Source organism: Simochromis diagramma, unplaced genomic scaffold (assembly GCF_900408965.1).
Source record: "Simochromis diagramma unplaced genomic scaffold, fSimDia1.1 OVJJ01000295.1, whole genome shotgun sequence".
Taxonomy (NCBI): domain Eukaryota; kingdom Metazoa; phylum Chordata; class Actinopteri; order Cichliformes; family Cichlidae; genus Simochromis; species Simochromis diagramma.
The window spans coordinates 109,287-133,859 of NW_024386799.1; the positions used below are offsets into that span (position 1 = coordinate 109,287).

Below are 24,573 nucleotides of genomic sequence, written 5' to 3' on the forward strand. Positions count from 1 at the left end.
TGCCTTATATTGTATTTGTGTGTTCATATAGTTTCACATGAGCAAAGCTTATTGTTAAAGAGAACATAATGCATTCCTTACTTAAGTGTTTAAGATGTTTTGACAAGTCATGATATACTTTGTATTTCACACCTCAGTATGTGATGTCAGATAAGCATGATATACTCCTATGTTGTTATTTTCAGTATATGTGTGCAAAGTTAGATAAGCTGAGGTAATGCCTGACCTCTCCTCTGACAGTTAAAAAGAGGAAGTACTATGTAACCCATTTTTGCCTTATAAATAAAGCCAGAAGCCTGTGCTCGTGGTGTTTGTCTTCTCAGGGCATCCACCCGTGTACACGTTCGTTTGAAACTCTGAGTTGGTCTGCCAGTGTCTGATTATTTCTCTCTTACTGTGCTTTTACAAATGTCGACCCCTGACATTTAATTGGTCCTTCGTAGCCGGATAACTGACTGTTATTTTTAACGTCTAGTTTTCCACAGACGGTCTCCATCGGATCCTGACGTCGTGACGCCTGCGCTGGAAGAAATCTGATCAGTAAAACAAAAAACCCGGACACGTGAATTCGATCTCCGGTCAGCGTTCGGCCTTCACGGCTCCAGGACCCGACGGGCACCGGATCCAAAAACGCAGCGCCACAGTAAGGTGAATATGAAACACTGCATTCCATCAAGCGCTAAAATACGTTGATATTGAGATTTTCCTCTAAAAATAGTGTGTAAACCTGGTGAGCGCCGACAGATCTCAGTCCAAAAGGAACTCTTAGGAGACAACAGGCAAGAGCGAAATTCTAGAAATCGCTATTTAAAAGTTCCGGTTGCTCTGGGTTAGCAGCTGTAACGGAACTAGTTCCGGTCACCCTAGGAGTGGCTGCAACGGAACAGGTTGAAGGTTTAACATAAAAATTACGGAAAATCTCAATAAAAATCATAAAAAAACGCGCTTTGTTTGTGTTGAAATAGAGGAGTGAGTTGTTTTTACGACCCAATAAGCGGTCGAACCACTTCTCTCACAGTTGTTTTCCTGTGTACACTCACGTACTGGTTAAAGTGGGATCGATTAGGTTGTGCATCATCACGTAAAATCAATAACCGCTCACTCGAGTAGCCAGTGAGTAGAAGCCTGTTATTGATAACCCGCCCACTTTTGGCATACCAGAGAAAGTGTCACAGTTCTGACGTAATTAGTTTAAAATGGGTAATTCTAAAACTAAAGTAAAATTAACAGCAGATGAAGAAAAGCTTGAAAAAAACTGTCAAAATGCAGGAAAAGTCAGTGCAAATAGGTGGAGAAATCCACATAAAATTTCTTGCCCAGCCTGGCAAGGCAAATGTAACCAAGAGTCAATAACTGCTTTAAAAGCTGCTTTACAAAAAGAACTATTTGAAGAAAAAAGTCAAAAGAAAAAAGCAAAACGTGTAGCAGAATGGCAACTTTTCAAAGCATGGGAGGCAGAAAATAATAAACGCAGTGCTAAACGTGCCCAAAAACAAGAAAATAAAGATAAACAGAGAGCTGCAGGAGAGGAAAAAAGCCCCCCTCCTTATGCTCCTTCCTCTCAGCACACACACACTGCAGCAGCAGCAGCTGCACCAATTCCTGCGTCACCACTTCCTGTAATCTCTCCCCACAACTCTTTTCGTTCAGATCCTTATACAGAGGCAAAACATCGCCTTAATTTTATGACTAAACACAATAATTATAAAAAAGTAGGAACTGTAGGACAGTTTCCAATGGTTGCCTTATCAAATCCTAGATTTGGGCAACCCAGTGGGCCTGCAAACGCCCAAGGAGACATACCAATAGATGATGACCCTCTAATATATGCATTCAGACCCTGGTCCCATAAGGACAGAGAGAATGTGCTAAAAGATGTGCCACCCCTTAATGAAGGCTTCCAGCAATGGCGAGACGCAGTAGAGTTGATTAGACGTGGGTGGGGCTTGAATGGTCATGAGATGATGCAGGTTCTCCAAGATTTATTAGGTCTACGATTTCCTAGAGCCAGAGGTCAATTTACGGGGAATGATCAAAACGGTGATGTACTTGGACCTGATACTCCTCAGTTAGGACAGGAACTAACTGACTTGTACGATAGAGTACAAGTTAATCTAGCCCCAAGGCCAGATTATGGAAAAATAGGAGAGTGCAAACAAAAAGACGGAGAGACAGCAACAGACTATTTGGATCGCATACGCCCAGTTTTCAGGCAAAACTCAGGGCTAAATTATGATCCCAATCCACAGTCTGCTTTTCAACAACAATTAAAAAATGCCTTTCTGAATGGCCTGTTGCCTAAAATCAGAGCACATGTAGACAAACATTGGGTCACTCAAAATACAGGAACTTTGCCTGATGCCCTACAATATGCGGAACATGCAGTTAAAGTACAGAAGCAAAAAGAAAAAACAGAAGGAGTTTTCATGATTGACCCAGAGACAGGCTTTATAGCTTTCTCAGGACAACAAAAGTATACAACAGGCTTTAAGCCACGTAAGGGAAAGCAAAAAGCAGGACAAAGAAGAGATAGAAGAGACATGAGATGTTATAACTGTGGAAAAAACGGGCATTTTGCCCGAGACTGTAGAAGTGTAAGCCAAGAACAGGAAAGTGATGATGACAGGCGCAGACGCCGTGATGAATGACTAGCACGAGAAAAAGGAAGTGAAACAAGTGAAGGGGAAGTTTACAATATTGAACAACTACTGTTTGGATCAGAAGCAAAACCCACAGTTATAGTGCATGTAAATGGTGTCCCAGTAAAATTCCTTTGCGACACCGGTGCTTGTAAAACTGTCCTAACAGTAGAAGTCCCAAATGTAACTTTTTCAAAAGACACTTTAATTGTGAAATCAGCCTCAGGACATGTGACATTGCAACATCTAACTGTTCCCCTTTTTATGTCACATAGAGAAAGTGGTCGTGGCTGCAAAAATCAGTGCATCTATGACCCATCATGTCCACTAAATTTGTTAGGAAGAGATGCTTTAACAAAATTAAAAATAGGAGTTTTTCCTGAAGAAAGTGGCATGCAAGCCAGACTCCTACTCTCTGAAAGTCAGAGCCAAACTGAAGACATTTTTGTTTGTGAAGGTTTAGGTGAGCCAAATTATTACTGGACCTTGGACCTGCCACAACTTGAACCTTTAGAGGCCAAAGCTAATGTGTACCTACCTGAGCACTCACACAGGCAGGACCCAGCAAAATATCACAACACCCTGTGGTATAAACATGTCCCAGGCCCAGACAAAATTTATGATCAACAAGTGCACAGACTAGGACCGCAAAAACTAGTCCTACAACATCTGTATGTAACACAGAGTGGCAATGCAGTGTGCTCAGTGCTACAGACAGATGCAGTGCAGCGCATAAACAAAATGATGAACCCTCATGTATCTGTTGCACGCAATGACCAAACGCCCTGGCAGGAGTTAGGTAAAGTGCTAAGATCTGTAGAAATGGACAGATATGACAAAACTGAGTGTGAGGGCTGGCAAAAAGGCCGTAGAACAGGGTGCATGAGATTCACACTGTGTTGGCCGGTGACAGCCACACCGGCTACACATTTAGACACAACAGAGCAAGACGAATGACAAGTGTTAACAATTGAAACACATCCTGAACTAGGAAAGTTACCACAAACATTATGGTCTCAAGGACCCACAGATGTAGGCCTAATAAAAAAAGCAGATCCAGTAGTGGTGAAAACTACAACCACATATAGGCCTGTAAAACCACAATATCCCTTGAGTGCAGAGGCGAGAGAAGGAATTGGACCAGTCATAGCAGATATGCAAAAAGCAGGTATTCTCGTGAAAACTAATGAAGCAACGTGTAACACACCAATTTTTCCAGTAAAAAAGGCTAATACAGGAAAATATCGACTAGTTCATGATCTAAGAGCAATAAACGAGGTAACAGAGCAAATACCTCCAGTGGTTGCAAACCCACACACAATTTTAAATCAGGTAACTCCAAAAGAACAGTGGTTCTCTGTAATAGACTTGTCCAATGCTTTCTTTTCTGTACCTCTGCACCCTGACTCACAGAAGCTATTCGGATTCACCTTTGACAATCAAAAGTATACTTATACAAGGTTGCCTCAGGGATTCCAAAATAGCCCCACTCTTTATGCAGAGGCCTTGAGAAAATCAATGTCATCTTGTTCCCTCCCTGCTCCAGGGCAATTCTTGCTGTATGTAGATGACATATTGATTACAGGCCATACACAGGATGAATGCAAAGAAAACACACTAACAGTTTTGCAACATCTGGCAGAGCAAGGCCATAAAGTGTCACAGCACAAACTACAGTTGTGGAGCAAGGAAGTAACATACCTTGGCCACAAACTGACAGGAAAAGGCAGGCAGTTGTTAGACAGCAGAAAAGTAGCTGTACAAAACGCTCCTAAGCCAATTACCAAACAACAAATGATGAGTTATCTAGGTCTGTGCAATTTCTGTAGATGCTGGATTCCAGAGTACGCACTCTTAGCTCAGCCACTACAGAACCTCATTTATGGTAAAGACCTAGCATTAAAAGACAAAATCCAATGGACCCCAGAAGCAGAAAAAGCTTTTGCTGATTTAAAAATAGCATTGCAGACATGTACCGTCTTAGCATTACCAGACTATGAAAAACCTTTTGTTCTCCATGTTGATGGTGCAGGAGGGTACATGAAAGCAGTCTTAACTCAAGCTTTTGGAGAAAAACAACGCCCATTAGCTTTCTACTCATGCAAACTTGACTCTGTAGCTGCTGGATTACCTACCTGTGTTCAGGCATGCGCAGCAGCAGCAGAGGCAGTTAAAAAATGTGCAGACATTGTTTTGGGACATAAATTGATCATCAAAGTCCCACACGCTGTGACCTCTATTTTGCTCCAAGCAAATCTCTCTTTCCTCACACATGCCAGACAACTTTCTTATGTGGGGATTTTACTGTCGCAATCACACATCACAATAGAGAAGTGTTCTCAGCTGAACCCAAGCACACTTTTGCCGACCCCTGTAGATGGAGAACAACATTGTTGTATTAAAAAATTAGAGGAAGACACAAAACCTCGCACTGATATACATAGTTCTCCAAACCCCAGTTTCAGTAATGTTTTTGTGGACGGCTCAGCGTCAAAAGACATTTACGGTAGAAATTGTGTGGGTTACGCGGTCACAACTGTTGATACAGTGGTAGAAGCGAAAGCTCTCAGTTCCTCAAATTCTGCACAGAGCGCAGAATTGACCGCAGTCATTAGAGCATGTACACTGTACAAAGGTCAAAGTGTCAACATTACATACAGACAGTCAATATGTTTATTCAGCAGTTCATCATTTCGCAAAGATATGGCATAACAGAGGAATGACAACGTCCTCAGGCAACCCAGTTCAACATGCAAGCCTTCTAAAAAAGCTATTAGAAGTAATAACGTTGACAAAAGAATTAGCACTATGCAAATGTGCAGCTCATCAAAAGGATGACACAGAAATAACAAGAGGAAATAACTTTGCTGATAAAGCAGCCAAAGCAGCTGCAGAAAAACAAATTGATGTTTTAACAACAGAAACCATAGATTTGATACCATTAGAAATACTAGCAGATGCACAGAAAACAGCATCGCTGAATGAACAAAAATCTTGGTTGAAAGACGGAGCAGAATTAAAAGATAATCTTATGATGTGTAATGGCAAACTAGTACTTCCAAAATCTTTGCATAAAACTGCTGCTATAGTGACACACGGCAGAACTCATGTGTCAAGCGGAGGGATGAGTAATATACTCAATAAACAATTCTATACAAAAAATTTTGAAAGTTCAGCAAAAGAGTTTATCAGAACATGCATGATTTGCCAAAAACACAATGTTCAAGGCAATTTAAGACCAAAACGAGGCCGGTTTCCCTATACCGCCTCACCCATTCCATACTATTCACATGGATTTTATAGAACTAAATGAATCTCAATCCTCCAAGTATGCACTTGTGATAATAGATGTATTTTCCAAGTGGCCAGAAATATATCCAGTGAAAAAAGCAGATGCAATCTCAGTAGCAAAAGTGCCTGTGTAACCATTTCATTCCGACATACGGTATTCCATCTCTGATAAGATCAGACAATGGCACACATTTTGTTAATGAAGTGATAAGTAAAGTTTCTGAAGCTTTAGGCTTTAGCATAAAACATCATTGTTCTTATCACCCACAAAGTGCTGGATTAGTCGAGAGAACTAACGGCACAATTAAACAGAGATTGAGAAAATGTATGGAGGAAACTAAAAAACCATGGCCTGAGTGTCTAGGTTTAGTTAAGTTATGGATGAGAATAACTCAAGGAGCGGGTGGTCTGACACCATTTGAAGTTGTACATGGTAGACCCTTTCCCCTCCCCATAATAAGTGAGCCAATTAATAAATCTATTGCAGAAACAACAATGGCAGAATGGATGACAAAACTGTTTGAAAATAAAGATGTGATTTTGAGCAATCAGCTGCCGTGTGATCCATCTCCAGTCTCTTGCAGGTTGAACCCTGGTGATTGGATTCTGATTAAGGTCCTCCAGCGAAAGAGCTGGAGTTCTCCGCGGTGGGAGGGTCCATTTCAAGTGTTACTGACAACACCGACAGCTTGTAAGATAGCCGAACGACCGTCGTGGATCCATCAAAGCCACGTGAAGAAAGTGTTTGCACCACAATAAGACGCCGGTTCCCCCGACTCTCATGTGATCCCTGTTGGAGGAAAGGGCTGATCGGGTTTCCCCGCCCTTTACCTTCTCGGCAGTGGGCTACTCACGTGGAGTCCGGGTGTGCCTGGTCGCCCTGAAGAACAAACACATAATAAAGAGTGACCCATCCCACCAAAGAGAGGAACCAATGACAACACCGGAGACGCCTGAAATGCAAGGAGCCAGCGTGATGAACATAGGAGAAGAAGAGCCACCAGCCCCAGCCCGAAAGCTGTTATGCTTAAGTGCTTGTCACTTTCAACGGAAGCGGTTCATATGCCGCCTGATCTGTCTGGTGGCCGGCATCATCTTAGGGGTGATACTCTTCTGGTTGACACCTGGAAGAGCCCACAGAATACCACCAATTATTCTTCGTATCAAGAGGTGGACTCATGACAATTCCCATCTAACTGAGATGACCCAAGATCACATTCACCCTTGGATGAACAATGCCTGGTACCGATACCTATACAATACCATAGAAGAAAAAGAGTGTTATGTTTGTTCTCACATGCCTTCAACTTCAGTCTACCCCACCATCTATGGTCGCATGATGGACAGTCACTGGCAAAGTGAATGTGCAGCAAGCTTTGCCAGCATTGGAAGACAACACTTTACAATCAGCATGAAAGCTTCACTCCCAGGTGCAAAAGGCCTGAAGAATGGAACCTGTGACGACAAATTCTGGGTAGATATGACAGTCAAAAATAGAAATGCCTCTGTCCCTTTCCCTGTTTTTATGACCCATACAGAGAAGTGGCATCCCCTGTGCTTCTACCAAGCGACAGGACAAGGACGCCACCCCCTGGGCCATACCAGCAACTGCAACGCAACCTATGGAGGAGTAGGGTATGGGACAGTTAACCTGAATCAACAGGTAAATGGCACCTATTGGGTACAAGGTATGGCATGGCTGTGCGGACAGCATGCATACTTTCTGTTGCCACCCAACTGGTCAGGATGTTGTGCACCCATCTTCATTTCAGATCACACTTTTAAGATAACTGTGTACAACAAGACCAGAGTTAGGCGTGATGTAGAAGTCAAGCCTCATGATGCGATCCTGGGAACTGACGTGCCAGAGAACTTCAAACTCTGGAATACCGGTGAGAAGGTAATACACGCTCTGTTTCCTTGGACAGGAGTAGGAAAACATGCACTACGTATAGAGACGTTAGATTATCGCTTTGGACTGTTTTTGAACGCTTCTGCCCGCATTGACAAATCACAGAATGAAGAAATTGATGCAATCCGCATCACTGTCATGCAACACCGAGTAGCTTTGGACATTGTTCTTGCAGAGAAAGGAGGTCTCTGTGTACTGTTCAACAAGACATGTTGCACCTACATACCTGACAACATACACTCAGTAAACATGACAAATGCTTTGAATGTTCTGAAACAACTGAGAGACGCTCAGCAACAGGACTACGAGACCGATGAGCAAGGCTGGTGGGACTGGTTGCTGAGCGGCTCCTGGAAATCTTTGCTGATTAAAGGCCTGTTGGCCCTATGTACTATGATGCTTTTGTTTTGCATTTTTGTTGCTTGCATTATTCCTTGTTTGAGACGCATGGTGATGAGTATGTTTAACCGTACTTTAGGAAATTATGTCCTGATCCAGAGAAATATGGAGGATCCCCATCGCCAGTATGATATGCTAAATATGGAAGACAGGGAGGAGAATCCCTATTATAGTCTTCACAGAGCTGCTATTTAAGTATTTCACCAAATGCTGTTTAGATACTTCACTGAATGACATGCAAGTTGAAAATGTGATTTAACAAGTGACTATGCATTGATGTAAACCTGTGAAATATATTAACAACAGGAGGGAAATGTTAGAGATTTTCTACATTATTCATTATAACCAAAATCTCTATAATACAATATAATCAAGTAAGCCTTATATTCTAACCAAGTATGCCTTATATTGTATTTGTGTGTTCATATAGTTTCACATGAGCTAAGCTTATTGTTAAAGAGAACATAATGCATTCCTTACTTAAGTGTTTGAGATGTTTTGACAAGTCATGATATACTTTGTATTCCACACCTCAGTATGTGATGTCAGATAAGCATGATATACTTCTATGTTGTTATTTTCAGTATATGTGTGCAAAGTTAGATAAGCTGAGGTAATGCCTGACCTCTCCCCTGACAGTTAAAAAGAGGAAGTACTATGTAACCCATTTTTGCCTTATAAATAAAGCCAGAAGCCTGTGCTCGGGTGTGTGTGTTCTCAGAGACGCTCACCCGTGTACACGTTTCTTTAAAACTCTGAGTCGGTCTGCAGTGTCTTATTTCTCTTGCTGTGAATAAATGTCTTAACCCCTGACATAGACATAATGAAACACATCTTGCAGATTTCTGGATGTTAGACTATAATTTTTATTATGATTATTAATCTTGAGTCTAAAAAGTCAGTCAAGTATATCCAGGATATCTTTCTGTTAACTGGATTCACTGACACTAACACTGGGACCAGGATAAGCGGTCGCATGGAGCTGGTTACCAGCTGGTTACCACCTGACAATCTTATTATTTCATTAATTTAAGTTATTTATTTTTTCTAATTTTTCCTCTACATTTCCCCTGAAATGAAGGGATTGTGTTGAACATGCTTTAGTTCCTCACATTTTTCTGCATCTCTTTGTTCAACCCCCTGAATTAAAGCTGAAAGTCTGCACTTCAAACACATCTGAGTTGTTTCATTTAAAATTGATTTTATTGTATGTACAGAACCAAAATCAGAAATGAAGTTCTCTCTGTCCAGATATTTATGGACCTAACTGTATAATCTATACAGCACGTAAAAAATGCTGTAAATAAAGAAGTCTGTGAAAATGTGGCGCTTCCAGGTCAATTTAAACTGAAGTGATATAATCTTCTCCCCACAGTGTGAGTTTGTATTGTCTCAGCTGCAGACAGACTATGATATTAATATTATTAGTTATTAATATTATTAGTTATAAAGGACACCTTCCTGCCTTTAGTCTTATTCATGATGATTATTAGTCGTCTTCTAATGTCCACAAGTCTGTATGATGTGTTTCATAGTTTCTAACAAGCCTTTTAAACTTAAGTTACTGCATTGCTGAAACACCAACATCTGCTTATTGAACAAAACAAAAACAACCAAAAGACCACACATCTGATTTTATTTTTATTTTAATAGACTTCCAAAAATTATACCAGATAACTGGCCTCAGAATATAATTGAATAAACATGTTTAGAAACGATAACCTAATCCTGTCTTGACAGGCTGAGCTCTTCAGTATCCACCAACAGCATCGTCATGCTGAGTCAGACGTTTCTGCTCCTGGTGGAAATACTCTTCCTCTTTCCACATTGTACCAAATGTTTTTAAATGTTAGTTTCAATTTAAAATTAAAGATTAAAAAAGTGTAACACATGATGCAAATGTAAACAAAAGCCCCTCTGCAGTATCAAGTCTGCATGGCAAAGTGACACACTTTAGGTGATCTCCATCCTTGGGAAAAGTGCTGTCAGCTATTTCCCAGTCCCCTGGCGTCTGTGCTGTTCACAGAATCACAATTCCATCGCTGAACTTCCTCTCTGCACCGTCGATTAGAGCTTGGCACGCTCCCTTCATCCTTCTGCTTCTGTTCCAACACCGCTGAAGAATTAGGGCAGAGCACATCGTACACCCTAGTTGTCTTCCTCAACGTCAATGTTGAATCTCTTTCACTCCTTCTGGTTGTTTGCTGTTCAAAGTCTCCTCTCGACGATCTTCTGGAAGCTCAGTAGCACAGCTCACTGTGGGATGTCTGCTGTGCTGAAGGTGATCTCTGCTCCTCTATGATCCTCCTGAAGCCTCTCTCCAGGCCTCAGCTTCCATCTTGTGGATGATCTCCTTCAGTCACTCCTTCTCAGGGCACGTCACAACATCTGCAAGTTAAAATATTGACACTCCTCTTTTGCCACACGGCTCTCGCCATGTGTCAACTCCACACAATGAGACATGCACAAGAATGTTGCACATTCTCTCTGAAAAATTCTCCAGGGTTTCTCTTGGAGCAGCTCCACTCCAAACCTGTAACCCTGTGTCAAAGAAACATTAGTCAGTGGTTAAATGTTAAGATTGTTCAACTCCCAGCTCCACCCGGAGCCTGTATCCTTGCCTGTAGACAAAACCCTGTAAGTTAAAACAAACTTCACATTTGCAAACAACTGTAGCTCATAAGAGTAATAAAGTATTCAGCATCACAGAGACAAGTATCATTGCAGGTTTATTCTAAATCATTAAACTCCTGCTTTTGTGCCATAATTTGCTCCAAATCATCGATCATCTCAACTTCATCCCACATTGTAATCAGTGACTTTCCTTAAGTTCGTCGCTCACTTGTTTCATCACTATGAGCTCAATAGTGGTCAGATAATGAGCCCCATTTTAACTATTCTATAACCCTGCACATCTGCTCAGTTGTCACTTGTCTGTCTGTGCTGAATCCTTTACAAGCACATTAGAGAAACATTAGCAGTAGCATCCTAGGTCAGGCCTGGGTCACCAGACTCCAGAGGTGCTGTAAAAGGTGATAAAGTTAACACTCTGCTGTAAAAGAAGTAACACTGGCTTCAACACAGGATGTCTCTCACACTGTATTCACATCTCCACTGTAATATTCACATTCCTCAACAACACAGTGTAATTTCATCACCAACATACAGCCTGTCAACACAGTTTCCTTCACACAAAAACTCAGTAATCCTGTGGTAGAAAAACATTAAGTTGTGTCCTGCTGTAAATCACATGATCAAATCACATGATTAACCCTCTGCTGTAGAAAAGTAATGTAAATGTTAGCGCTGCGCAGGTGTATACACACTTTCTCACAGTGACGTCTGCATTGTGAGTAATACAGGATCATGAATAACACACTGCTGGTAAATTCACAGACACACAGAAAAATTACAGCTAAAAGCTTAAATTTGCAGAGTTCACACAGTCATGTGACCCAAAGTTTCCTCCTCTGGTCTCCTCCTGCTCCTGCAACAAAAGACACACACAGAGATACATCCACCGCTTTGTCACATCTGGGTGGGGGTTAACCTTTGCATAGTGGTGTTAAGTCAGTCAACTCTTGTCAGCTTTCAGCAGTCCAGTCAGTTCCCCATTTTTTTCACTCATTTTTTATTCATTTATTCATTCAGTGCTGATAGTGGAATCTATCGTCGCATTTCGTTTCCACCCTCAGCAATATGACGCCATTTCAAAAAAAGAAAAAGAATTTAGACTGGATTACCGCTGAATCCTTTCAGACAGGGACTCGCTTCCTAATTGTCCCAATAAGTGGCTTTCTCCTGAGCCCATTTTAATTTTGGAGAAACTCACTTTGCAACCGTTCCCGACAACATGTTGTGTAGTTCTTCCTGTTCAAATGTTCAGATGTGCTTTAAATGACAGAGATTTAGCAACAAACTTTCAGTGCACTGTGAAAGTAACAAAATAAAAAGGAAAAAAGAAAGAAAGGCCTTGTTAAGTCATGACACGTGTTCTTCATCTCAGGAGGGGAAATCATACCAAACCTAACTGGCAGGTTCAACTTTGCAACAAAAGACAAATCATCAGCCAGATTAATCTCAAACATTCATCCAGTCACACACCTCACACCACACAACATAACCCTGTTGTCTCATCACATAACGAGTTTCTTCTCATGTAACCAAATGTGTGCCATGTTAAAACTTCTTCACACACCAGAAACTCAACAATCAGCTCACTCATTCAAGACCCTTCATCAGCGTCCTGTTTTCTCCTCTACGATGCAACCATCTGTCCTCCAAAATAATATTCGTCTGCTAGTCTATGTATCACTTTCATCTCACTAGTGACTTGAACAAGATGACAAACAGAATCTCATGCTTAGATTCTGTCTGGTCTTGAGTTTCATTGTATGTGTATGTAGGGTTAGTATGGTTAATACATTTTCTGTTTGTGTGTGTTTTTGTGTACCTTTCTCATTTTGTGGTCCAGACGTCTTCTCAATTTTCCCCTTAAAGCCGTCAGTTTCCTTTTTCCCACGATTGCTAACCCAATTTTTGATTCCCCACACTAAACAACAGCCTTCCTCTGTGTTCTCACCTGCTCCTTCCACTCTGTTCTCCTCTCCCACTTTGCAGTCCAATGGCAGTCAGTTCTCTTCAGCTTTGTCCTGGGTCATCCTCACTGTCTCATCTTGCCATTCCACTCCAAACGTGGCAAATGTCACTCAGACAGTCTCCTCAAAAGTCATCTTCACACACAGTGAAGTTGCAGCTTCCTGGAAACGCATCTCCATCCATCCATGATGATGGGTTTTCTTTCTCTCTGATGCCATTTGCACACACTGCTGCTGGACCTCTCTCAGGACTCTGCTGTTGTCTCTTGGCCTGCTGTCAACTGTTGATGTTCATGCCTGTGCTTCTGGAACTGCACTCTTTATCTTCAAGGAGAGGTTAGCTTCCTTGGAGCTTGTTTTTACAGGGTGAGGAACACATAGGAGTTAAGCTGTAAACACAATTCAGCCAAAACTCAGCCTGAGTGTTTCCTAATGATGTTAACCTATAATTTTCTTCCAACTGCTGCTCGTGGAAAATTGATCCAGGTCTGCTTTTCACCTGAAGTGACAAATTAAGACCCCATAAACAACTTCCCTTCACCTGCTGGTCTGGAAAATCCAACAGTTCATCTATATGTAAAAGGCACTTAGACTCAACTACGTTAATCCTACCATAAAACAATAAAACAAGGTACGACCTCTTCCCATGCTCCCAGGATGTAGGTGTGCATTCCTGGAATGCACACCAAGCCTTTGCAGTCTGCTAAAGATCACACATCCTATCACTACACAATTGATTATACACCTCTAAGCATATATGGTTAAATATTTCTAAGCATAAATGACAATCAACAATACAAAACCTAACACTCTTCATGTTATCATTGTTTTGTTTTTTTTCATCAACAACACAACTATTTTATTTCTTTTGTGTCCACTGGGGTAGACGGTGACCTGCAGAATCATCTCTGCCCCTGTTCGAGACCACTTCACACACACATACTTTCACACCTCTCTGTAACTCACACACACAGTGACGTCAGACACAATCACCTGCTTTTTGCCAAAACAAAAACATGATGCTGATGTTACAAAAGTCTCACACACATGAATCAGGATGCAGAAAAGCTGTTGCCCATCTGAGGTGTGAGGAAGAAACTGAACTCACGGACAGCTGCATGCTCGAGTTATCATAGCTCTGTTTCCCTCCCTCTGATGTGTTCAACCAGCTCCTGCTCTGAAAATGTGTAGCTTGCTCATCAGCTTAAAAGTGACTGCATACAAAACAACAATCAGACTCACACAGACCACGTCTGGCCCGCACACACAAAATAGGCACCAACAAGAGCTCTGACCTCCTTTTGGGGAAGAAACCAACACACAACACCCTCAGAGGCGGAGAAAAACTTTTTTAACCCTCCTTTCGGTGGAGAAACCTGCTTAACCCTCCTTAAAAAAAATTAAATACACTGGTGAAAAAACCAGACCTCCTTTAAAAACATAAAGATAAACTGGTAGACAAACCAGGTAGCTTGCGTCTACAAGCACAGCTTGCGCACTCACGTACCACACGGTCACGTAGCCGCTCTCTAAGGCTTCTGTACTCACTGTTCGTGTTGTTTCGTTCACGGGAAAAGTCTCTGGATCCCGTCAATCGCCATCCAACCCGAGGGGAGTTCAGACGCAAACTTGCCGGCCTGGTGACAAAGTTAAGCACCAGGTCTTTCATCAGGCATCGCAGACGTCTCGCTGCTAGCAGACTTCGGCGGCGTCATCTCCCTCAGTGAACGCAATGTGCTGGGTTCTGGCTCGGACCAAATAAATGTTGAGTCTGTGCTTCCACAGGCTCCGCTAGATTAGAAACGTATTCTCGTGAAGGACAAAACCAAGGCAGAACATCTTCAACCGATCTTTTACTCGCTAGCGAGGGAAGGCTGCTCGTGGAGCTTAACGCTCCTCACCTGTCTCCAGCCCAACTCCTTCAAACAGCAGCCCTCCTCGTAGCCTTTTATTGACAAACTGTTACAATACACAACACAAGCACCTCCCACCGTAAAACCCCCCTTGGTTACAAAGACAAGGCACTATGTGTGTGTGTATGTGAAAGCACCTGTATGCTTGTGTATGCATGTGCAAGAATGTGTGTGTGTGTGTGTGTGTGTGTTTGGGGGTGTGTGTGTGTGATCTCCTGCTCACCAACAGGGTCAAAAAAGCAGGAAGCTTACCACACAAACAGATCTTTCAGAGAGGATGTGCTTACAATAAAAGCTCCCCCAGCACCAGAGTAGCTGTGAGGTGGTCAGAGACAAAGGAACGTCTTTGATCACACAGTTTGAAACAATGTAGAGATGGTCAGCATAAAAATGACAACATTTAACAATTCACTTTAACAATGTGTGTCAAATATGAATAAGGACATACCAGAGAAAGCTGCGAGTTTCTTCTATTTGGAGTCAAGTTAGTGTTTTGTGTCTTTGTTTTAGGCCTAATGTCAGGCAGAGGTGTGTGTAACTGGACTGGTCTGTTATATGTGTGAAATGTGTGCTTCAGTGCTGATTCCTTTGTGTCGTCATGTGTTGAGAAGAGAGAACAGTGATAACGGAGGAGCAAAAGGAAGCCCTGAAATCTGCATCCAACAAGGAAGGACAAGTGTTGGCTCACCAGTGATCCCAGCAGAGGCCACTGGTTTGGCTCCAGTTGTTATAGATTCAATGATTTTGTTCCTACAGATACATGTTAGCATCTTTATTGTAGTAAAGTATTGTAATCTGAAGATAGAAACAAGGCAGAAAACAGCTCCATGATCTGATCTTAATGATGTTGTTTTTATTTCTGTCTTTCAGAACTGGATTGGAAACTATCAAAGGTCTAAAAACAGCCTCAACCCTCCCAAAGAGCAAACTTTACACACGTCATCTTTCAGCTACAATCTTTGTTGCAGGGATCTTCTGCCAAACAAGGCTGAGAGAAGATTTCTTACAGCTGTCATGTTGATGCTGTTTCCATCTTTGGGCAAACACACTCATATATTAGGGCTGATATCAGGGCTGCACAAGTTCTTTGTGTTTGTGATCATGAATAATAGAAGTGAGCCTGTTGAAGATCATGTTTGCTACATTATTATATGTCCTGTTATTGTTCTGTATTATATTCACCTTTCACCATCCTTTCCCAGCCCCCTGTTACACCATCCATACAAAGCCAACCTGACTGTGTCCCAATGTGTTTGATAGTTTGTGTTGGATAAAGAGATTTGACAGACTTGGTTCTCTCACGCTTCATTTTGCGTAACTATTTTTAAATCCCTGTAGAACTGGAACCACGTAAGCTAGCACAATCATTTTTTTGCACATGAAACCAGAGGAGTTGTACTTACATTTTATGCCATCAGCTTGTCCTAACTCATGGTTTCTTTCTACATATAGCTTTGCAAAAACAGCATAAAAAGCACTTGCAGCAACAAAAACACAATATTCCAGAAACACGCTTTGCTGATCTGATCAGCTGTTCGTAACACTTCCTACGTTGGAATAGACGTCAGCGTGAACTATCGCGTGTCCACCATTACCTGGCCAAAATCGAAGTGACGTCATTAGTTTTTTTACCTTCGCGGCCTTATAAGCCTGTACTGGTGTTTTTAAAAGTCATGTTTGACTTCATACTTTTCTGAATAGTTTCTGGGATGCTTAGAACTCAAATTGCACTGCTGAAAATAGTTGATTTTGATGCACATGCTGATTTTTTGCAAATTTGCATTATAATATTTATTTTCATTTTTCCAGCAGCATATAAAAATTGGTGTTTCTCAAAAATAAAACTATGAAGACACTCAAAATAAATCTCCTGTTGTTAGAAACTGTTTTGTGCAACTTTTTTGTATTTACAGTTTTGAGGAACAAACCTCTTAAATTTCTCTTACTAGAAATATATGTAAAAAACAAACAAAAACGATTTTCAATTTTTTGTAGTTTATTGCACTTTTTTTGCAATTTATGTAGTTATTATAACTTAATGCATACATACTATCAAAATTTGGGCTATAACGGTTATATTGATGTATAGCAACTGGAAATGCTCCCAGAAATGGCCCCACAGCATGTGAAAATATAAAGATAACTCTGGCGGACTTGGTTCTATGGTAGCTCTTAAAGGGTTAATATAGATTTTCAATGCAGGCTTTTGGTGAGCCGCTGGGTTCTGTGTAATAATCATCTCAGCATTTTACAATAGAATAGCTCTTTATTAGCTCTTCATTTATTGTTATTGCACATGAAACAAGAAAGCTGTATTTCTGATTTGATGTTAGTTTCATGTTCATCATGATCATTTTCTAAAGAGCTGATATTGAGACCATTTACTGCACTGGCTGCACATTCTGTCTACATTTCTCTGTATGTACTCTGTTTGTCTTTGGTTGTCTTTTCATATTTCTCCATATTTACACAGACAGTGAACAGCAGTAGATCTACTCTTCATCTGTTTTTAGGCCCAATGAAAGATATGAAGCATAAATGGTGTCATTATGAAGAAGGTTATTTAATGGCAAACGTTCAAACTGAAGTCAAATTGTTGTCGTGTTGAACAGATTCATATACTGATCGTCTCCAGAATGTTAGAAGAGCTTCAATGAATCATTAGAAACAACTTACAGCTGCACAGTTGTGTCAAACCAATCTTTGTGTCATTATGAGATTTTTGTATTTCTACATGTGACACACGTCTAAAACATGCACACAATTTGAACACAAAACAGGGACTCATGTGTTACCAGATGCTGAGAGCCATTTACTTGTAGTGCTGTGTCTATATATATGTACCATTAGATGTTATTGGAATGATTGTCAGCTTTGATAGTTTCATGTGTGTTTAGCTGGACGGCTGTTTGATCCTCGACATGTTTAAAGGTGTCCAGTCCTGAGACACTGGGGGTGGAAACAGCTGTGATGTCATTGGACTGTCACAAAGACAGAAGTGCATGAAGTGAGCAGTCAAGGAGCTGCTGATGTTTTGGATTCAACAGCATTTGAAAGGTTGACACGGACACATTTGCACATAGAAAGCTGAATTTGTCGTATGCCACAGTGAACTCACTGTTCAGGGTTTTTCAGGAAGCTTCTTAACTGCCTCTGCTGCCAAACAAGCAGCTGATGTCCTTGAGAAGAAGCTGAAGAAGTCTTCAACAACAAATACAGGAAGTGGACTTTCAAATACTAGATTCACTTTAGACTCACACAAGAAATGACTAAACTAGCTGTGTTTGATTGACTCCTTTGACTATATGAAAGTTCAGTGTGTGTCTGTACACAGACTGTTGTGTTGTACTATCATTCAGTTGTCTGCTGTGTGATGAATGTTTTCAAGTGTCTGCATCTCAGTGTAGATGAGGCTGGAGGTCATGGGAGGCCACCATAGCAGTCTCTTCAAAATCATGACATCATCATAAATGCTACTGGACTGTCTGATGGGCTGACGGTGAAAAAGCCGTCGGCCTCTGGAAGGAAACAGACAACATTTCAGAGGCTGCAGGCAGATTTCTTTGATTTGGGGCCTTTTTCAGCTTTATTGGACAGAGCAGTGAAGATAAGTGACAGCAAAGCAGAGGGAGAGAGAAAGGGGGCGTGGCCCGGGTCAGAATCAAACCAGGCCAGCTGCTCTCCACCTCGTGGCACATGGTCACCTGCTCATCCTAGTGAGCTCCACCAGCAGCCCTTTCACACACTTTACACTGTCAAACACTGTGTGTGGACCTCAGCTAACAATAGGCTACATTTAAGTCTGGACTACATGCTTTTATATTGAGGAGATTTTTCACTGTTTTTATTCCATCAGCAGCTCAACATCATGAGCAGCTTTGACATAAAGACATCAAACTCAAGCTGACTTTAAACTACTTTTAATACAGGGGCTCAAAAACAACAACATCTTTATTATATATCAGGACAGAAAGTCATTTCATCTCAAATGGAAACAGCTTTATTTGGAATAATCAGCACTATCAACTGGTTTGGGATCTCCACCAGTTAAAATCAGCATTTTTGTCTTTATTGGTTTGATAGTGATTGATTATTCAGTCCCAATCTGCTGTCATCTAAAGAACAAAATGATGTTTCTATGAGTCAAAAAGCTCCAGATGTTGTCGGCTTCACAAAGAAAACAAAGATTAGGAACTTAAACACAAAGTGTTTGGAGCCAAAATGTTACCAAGCTGCTCTTTTTGAAATGGCAGAGGTACAGTGGTGTCTAACAGCACACTGTGGAAGGCAAACATGTTATTGTTGGATGAAACTTCATGAATCCTTTGTAGATTTGAGCTTTTGGAGCCTTTCTTTTCTCTTCAGGTGTACAGATGCTGAGGAGGCAGGTGAAGCAGGTGGAGCTGTTGTAATGCTGGCAGAGGGTGTGTCTTAGTAACTCTGTGAGGTAGAACTGGATCCAACATTGTGGATGTGTTGATGTTGGAGCCATTAAGAGTCTCTGGCCACACTGTAGGATTTCCCTTTGATTCACTGTGGGGGCATTTTGGAGTCTGTCAGTGAAACTCTTCATGTTTGTGTTTGACTGTGTTTATAGAAACAGAGAAATGTGTCATGCTTTTGTTCGGCCTCCACAAATACACACATTTGTTCATTGGTTGGACTTTTTGTAAGGAGACACATTGAAAACCATGTTAATAAGATCTTGTTGTTTCCTGTGGATCCGACACAGAGAGTGGACTTCAGACAGAAACCGTGGAAGAGATTTTAGAGGCCGTGTGTGGCAACAGGAGGTTTCTGTATGTTTGCTGATCTTACATGTGGAAAACAGCACGTGATGTTTATGAAGTTCTACAATGATTGCAGCTGCCGTCATAGGTAACTCTCGCATTTAAGTTCATTTTATCAGGTGGTTAAGTTTGAAACAATAAGTAGTTGAAATATTAAGAAATAATACATAAGAAATAAATAGTAATCCATGTTTGTTGATTAGATTTATATGTTTAAATGTGTTATTTGTGCTAATTGTGCAATTATAGAGGAACCTTTTCTAAAGTTGTGTTGTGGCTAAGAGGGCATTTTTTGGCTGTCACACTCAGCAAGCTAATTAAGAGACGAGCCACGAGGTTTGCACGTCTGCAGAAAGATAAATAAAGAGTGCCTTTTTTGGACGTCCCCACCACGTAAAAATGAAAGTTTATTCCCTTTGAGTGAGGCCAATGAGGTAAATGTTTTGTTTATTATCGTTGTATGTAAATGCACGAGTGTTGCATGGTATTCAAGTGCAATAGCCGCAGTGTGAGGTGTAATGTGTACTTTATTGATCATTTTGTTGGAATGTTTCGTTGTATATAATGCTTAAGGACTTTTAGTAAGAATATTCATTTAAGTTTGTATTTCCTTTTAGTTCTGACGGCATTGTATCGGCTGTGGTTGGACATCATTACATGTTAAGACATGTGGAAGAATCCTCCTGTCTGAAATAAATGTCAGTTTAAACACAAAGAACAAGTTGAGCTTTATTAAGACTCGAGGGGAGTAACAATGATCATTGTTCTGACAGCATTTTGAGTGGGAACAGTTCAAAGTTATTTACTGATTGAAACAATCTGAATGTTTCTGTGCACGATGAAGAAGATCAGCAGCAGCAGCTCAGCTGATCAATGAATTGACATCTATCAGTCGTTTCATGAGATGAAGTCATCAGCAGACATTTGTTCTAACTGTGTGATGAATGTCAGAACGTCAGGGCTCTGCTTTAGTCACTACTTGATGATCATTGGCTCATTGTTGAATCCAGTGGCCCAGTCTGACCTCTGACCCTTTGCTGCAGGTCTTCTGTGTTATCTCCACTTTCATGTCTGATCTTCTGCTGTATCGTCCAAAATAAACATCTGAATCATTTCCAACACTTCAGCAGATCTTTAGTTTGGGCAGTACAGCACAAAATAACACATATTGTACTATACTGCCCACTTCCTGATCTTATTGGATCTGTGTGTGAGGTTGGTGAAGGAAACACATGTTTACTGAGTGAATCGCTGCCATTAGGAACTAGTTTTCATATCACAGCCTAGAAATCACACAGGACCATTTCTGCAAGTGAAAAGTCGTGATTGGAGGAAAATAATTGTATAGTTTGTGCGTCTGTTGTTTTTAAATAAAGAATTGTCCCAACTACATGTGCTGCTGACCTTTGACCTTTTCTTTAGGTGCACAGAGGCCAGAGGAGTCTGTGGAAACATCCAGAACTGAGGCAGTGCTACAGATGTCTTCAAATAAAGTGGTGTATTATCCATGGATGCGTTCCATTCCTGTTTAGATCTGCTCGCTGTCAATGGGCTTCATTCCATTTCAGACTGCCGGTGGTCGGCTGTGATCTAAACTCAACATGGCTCCTGTGTTAGAAGAGCCTCTGATTTTAAAATATGCACATTTAATAGTTTCTTTCCAGCACTATGGAGCTACCAGCCCAGTATATGTAGCCCACAGTAGATGGAGTTATCAAGCTGGACTGACAAACATCATGACCGGACAGTGTGCGCACCGCGGATGACGTCAGTGCGCACACTGTGTCTGAGGAGGATGTGCAGAAGTGCTTCAGGAAGGTGAACGCACGCAAAGCTACTGGTCCGGACGGGATTCCCGGCCGCGTCCTCGAGTCATGCGCGGCTCAGCTGGCTGGAGTGTTCACACACATCTTCAACCTTTCCCTCTCTCTGTCTGTAGTCCCAGCCTGCTTCAAAATGGCCACCATCGTCCCTGTACCCAAATCCTCCACCATCTCCTCATTGAACGACTGGCGACCTGTAGCCCTGACCCCCATCGTAAGCAAATGCTTCGAGAAGCTGGTCAGGGACTTCATCTGCTCTGCACTACCCGACTCACTGGACCCTCTACAGTTCGCATACCGCCACAACAGGTCCACTGATGATGCCATAGCCCTGACACTACACACTGCCCTGTCACACCTGGAGAAGAGAGACACGTATGTGAGAATGCTGTTTGTAGATTACAGCTCAGCATTCAATACCATCGTTCCCTCGAAGCTGGACAGGAAACTGCAGGATCTAGGACTGAGTAGCTCCCTCTGCAGCTGGATCCTTAGCTTCCTGTCTGACAGACGCCAAGTGGTCAGACTGGGCAGCATCACCTCATCCCCCATCACACTGAACACTGGTGCTCCACAGGGGTGTGTACTGAGCCCTCTCCTGTACTCACTCTACACCTACGACTGCACAGCCACTAACAACTCCAACATCATTGTGAAGTTTGCGGACGACACTACAGTGGTGGGTCTTATCACCAATGGTGATGAGACGGCTTACAGGGAGGAGGTCAGCGCCCTGACCCACTGGTGTCAAGACAACCATCTCACCCTCAACGTCGCAAAGACAAAGGAGTTGATAGTGGACTTCCGGAGGTGCAGAGAAGTACACACCCCCATCACCATCAACGGCGCTGCTGTGGAGAGAGTGAGCAGCTTCCGGTTCCTTGGTGTACATCTGGCTGAGGATCTTACGTGGTCAGTACACACAAACAAAACAGTGAAGAAGGCGCAGCAGCGCCTCTTCTTTCTCAGGAGACTGAAAAGATTCGGCATGAGCCCCCGCATCCTCAGGACCTTCTATCACTGTGCCATTGAGAGCATCCTCACTGGATGCATCACCACCTGGTATGGCAACAGCACCGCCTACAACTGCAAAGCTCTCCAGCGAGTAGTGCGGTGCTCTGAACGGATAATTGGAGGTGAGCTTCCCTCCCTCCAAGACATCTACAGGAAGCGGTGCCTGAGGAAAGCGGGGAGGATCATCAAGGACTCCAGTCACCCCAGCCATAAACTGTTCAGACTACTTCCATCAGGGAGGAGGTTCTGCAGCATCCGGTCCCGAACCAGCAGACTGAGAGACAGCTTCTTCCACCAGGCCATCAGACTGCTGAACACGTCATAGACACCTCACCTTCACTACTGGAACTTTAACATTATGCACTCCATACTGTACAGTAATGCCACTGTTTTGCACATGTCTCAACTCTGTATATTTTTATATATTTTATTTATTGTTTACTCTATTTAATTTGTAAAATATGTGTACACACACACACACACACACACACACACGTAGAAAAATATTTAGTATACACATCCAGAAATGCATATACTATTATATATTGTACATATATTTATTAGTTTCAGATGTAGCCATTCTTGTATTTTGCTTGTTTACATTATTGTATTTTGCACAACTCTGTTGCTTGTGAAGCTCGCACACAAGAATTTCACTCACATGTGCTGTACCAATGTACCTGCACATGTGATGTGACAATAAAAGTGATTTGATTTGATTTGATTTGATTTGATTTGAATCCCTACATGTGGACCTTTCACAGATGATCCAAGTGCAGATTCAACTCTGCATTACATTTGACTTCAGCTGTTACACACTTTCAATTTCTAGCTGTGTCACTTCCTGCTTTTTGGATCAGATAGTTTATCCATGTCCGCAAATGTTTGGCTGCATATTTTTATCATCTCTATTTTCCAGTCTTCATACAGCCGATATTTCATGTGAACTCCAATATGCCACCGGCCATCACGTTTTCAGGGTTCATTCAGTGTTGGAAATGTAGGACAAACAGCAGCACATGTTCTCTAAATGTTTGCAGTCATTTTTAAATGAAGCTGATACTACATGAGACATTTTCCACATTTATTGTCTTTGAACAGAGAATAATAAAGCCATCAAACATATACAACAGTGGTCCCCAAACTACGGCCCGCAGGACGGATACGGCTCGCCTCCACATTTGACCCGGCCCCCTGAACAATATTAGAGATGCATTATTATTTTTTCAGTTTGGCCACGTGATCGACACTAATGCACCCACAGAACACTGGGGTGTAGTGGGCCTGCCCGACTGAATCTCTGGAAATGTTTCCTCATGTTAATAAAGCTCATTTGATTTGAATTGTGAACCACACTAAAAAAATTTTTTTGCTACTACGACCTGACTTTGCCCAGAACGTGAACGTGACCCCCCCCTCCCAGAACGGAATAATGGCAAAAAGGTTAGGTAAGAGAAAAATTGATTCAGAATGCAGGGTATTTAACCTGCAATGGACACACGATTGTTTTTTTGTTCAATGCAAAGAAAAGGCTGTTTGTCTCATCTGTCAAGAGACGGTGGCGGTATTCAAAGAATACAATCTGCGCCGACATTATGAATGCCGTCACAAAGACAAGTATGATAGCTTGCAAGGCCAAATGTGAACAGACAAAATCTCAAAGCTAAAAAGTGGACTGTTAGCTCAGCAGACTGCATTTGTACGCCAAACGCAGCTGAACCAGTCATCAGTTCGGGCCAGCTTTCGTGTTGCTCAACTGATAGCAAGCTATGGTAAACCTTTCACTGAGGGAGAGTTTGTCAAGAAATGTTTGAATGTTGTTGTGGAGGAGGTGTGTCCCGATAAGAAAGATGTCTTTAATGCTGTGAGTCTATCAGCGAGCACAATCACCAGACACGTGGAAGAAATAAGGGGGTAATGTATATGCCCAGCTGCAGCAAAAGACGAAAGAATTTGACTTTTTTTCATTAGCACTGGATGAGAGCACGGACGTGCAGGACACAGCGCAGCTTCTTATTTTTATTCGTGGAGTTAGCGCAAACTCTTCCAAACAATGGAAGAGTTGGATCTGGACCGGGCAAAGCTTGCTAGCATCACGACTGACGGGGCTCCTTGTATGGTGGGCACATCTCGGGGCCTAATAGGACGCATGAACTGTGAGATGGAAGAACGGGGTCTCACCGCCCCTCTACAA

The 24,573-nt window shown here is 41.9% G+C and overlaps 1 protein-coding gene across 2 annotated transcripts; it reads left to right on the plus strand.

The window, feature by feature from the left end:
• Positions 1-344: 344 nt before the first annotated feature.
• Positions 345-9,000, plus strand: LOC120729346. Of its 2 annotated transcripts, none has more exons than XM_040024879.1 (2): positions 345-648; positions 6,515-9,000. In XM_040024879.1, the coding sequence occupies exon 2, from the start codon at positions 6,865-6,867 to the stop codon at positions 8,434-8,436; it is 1,572 nt and encodes a 523-aa protein (XP_039880813.1). In that variant the 5' UTR covers positions 345-648; positions 6,515-6,864; the 3' UTR covers positions 8,437-9,000. The 2 variants fall into 2 exon arrangements, with proteins under 2 accessions (XP_039880813.1, XP_039880814.1); XM_040024880.1 differs by lacking the exon at positions 345-648 and having other exon boundaries at positions 6,055-7,593; positions 7,703-9,000.
• The last annotated feature ends 15,573 nt before the right edge of the window (positions 9,001-24,573 follow it).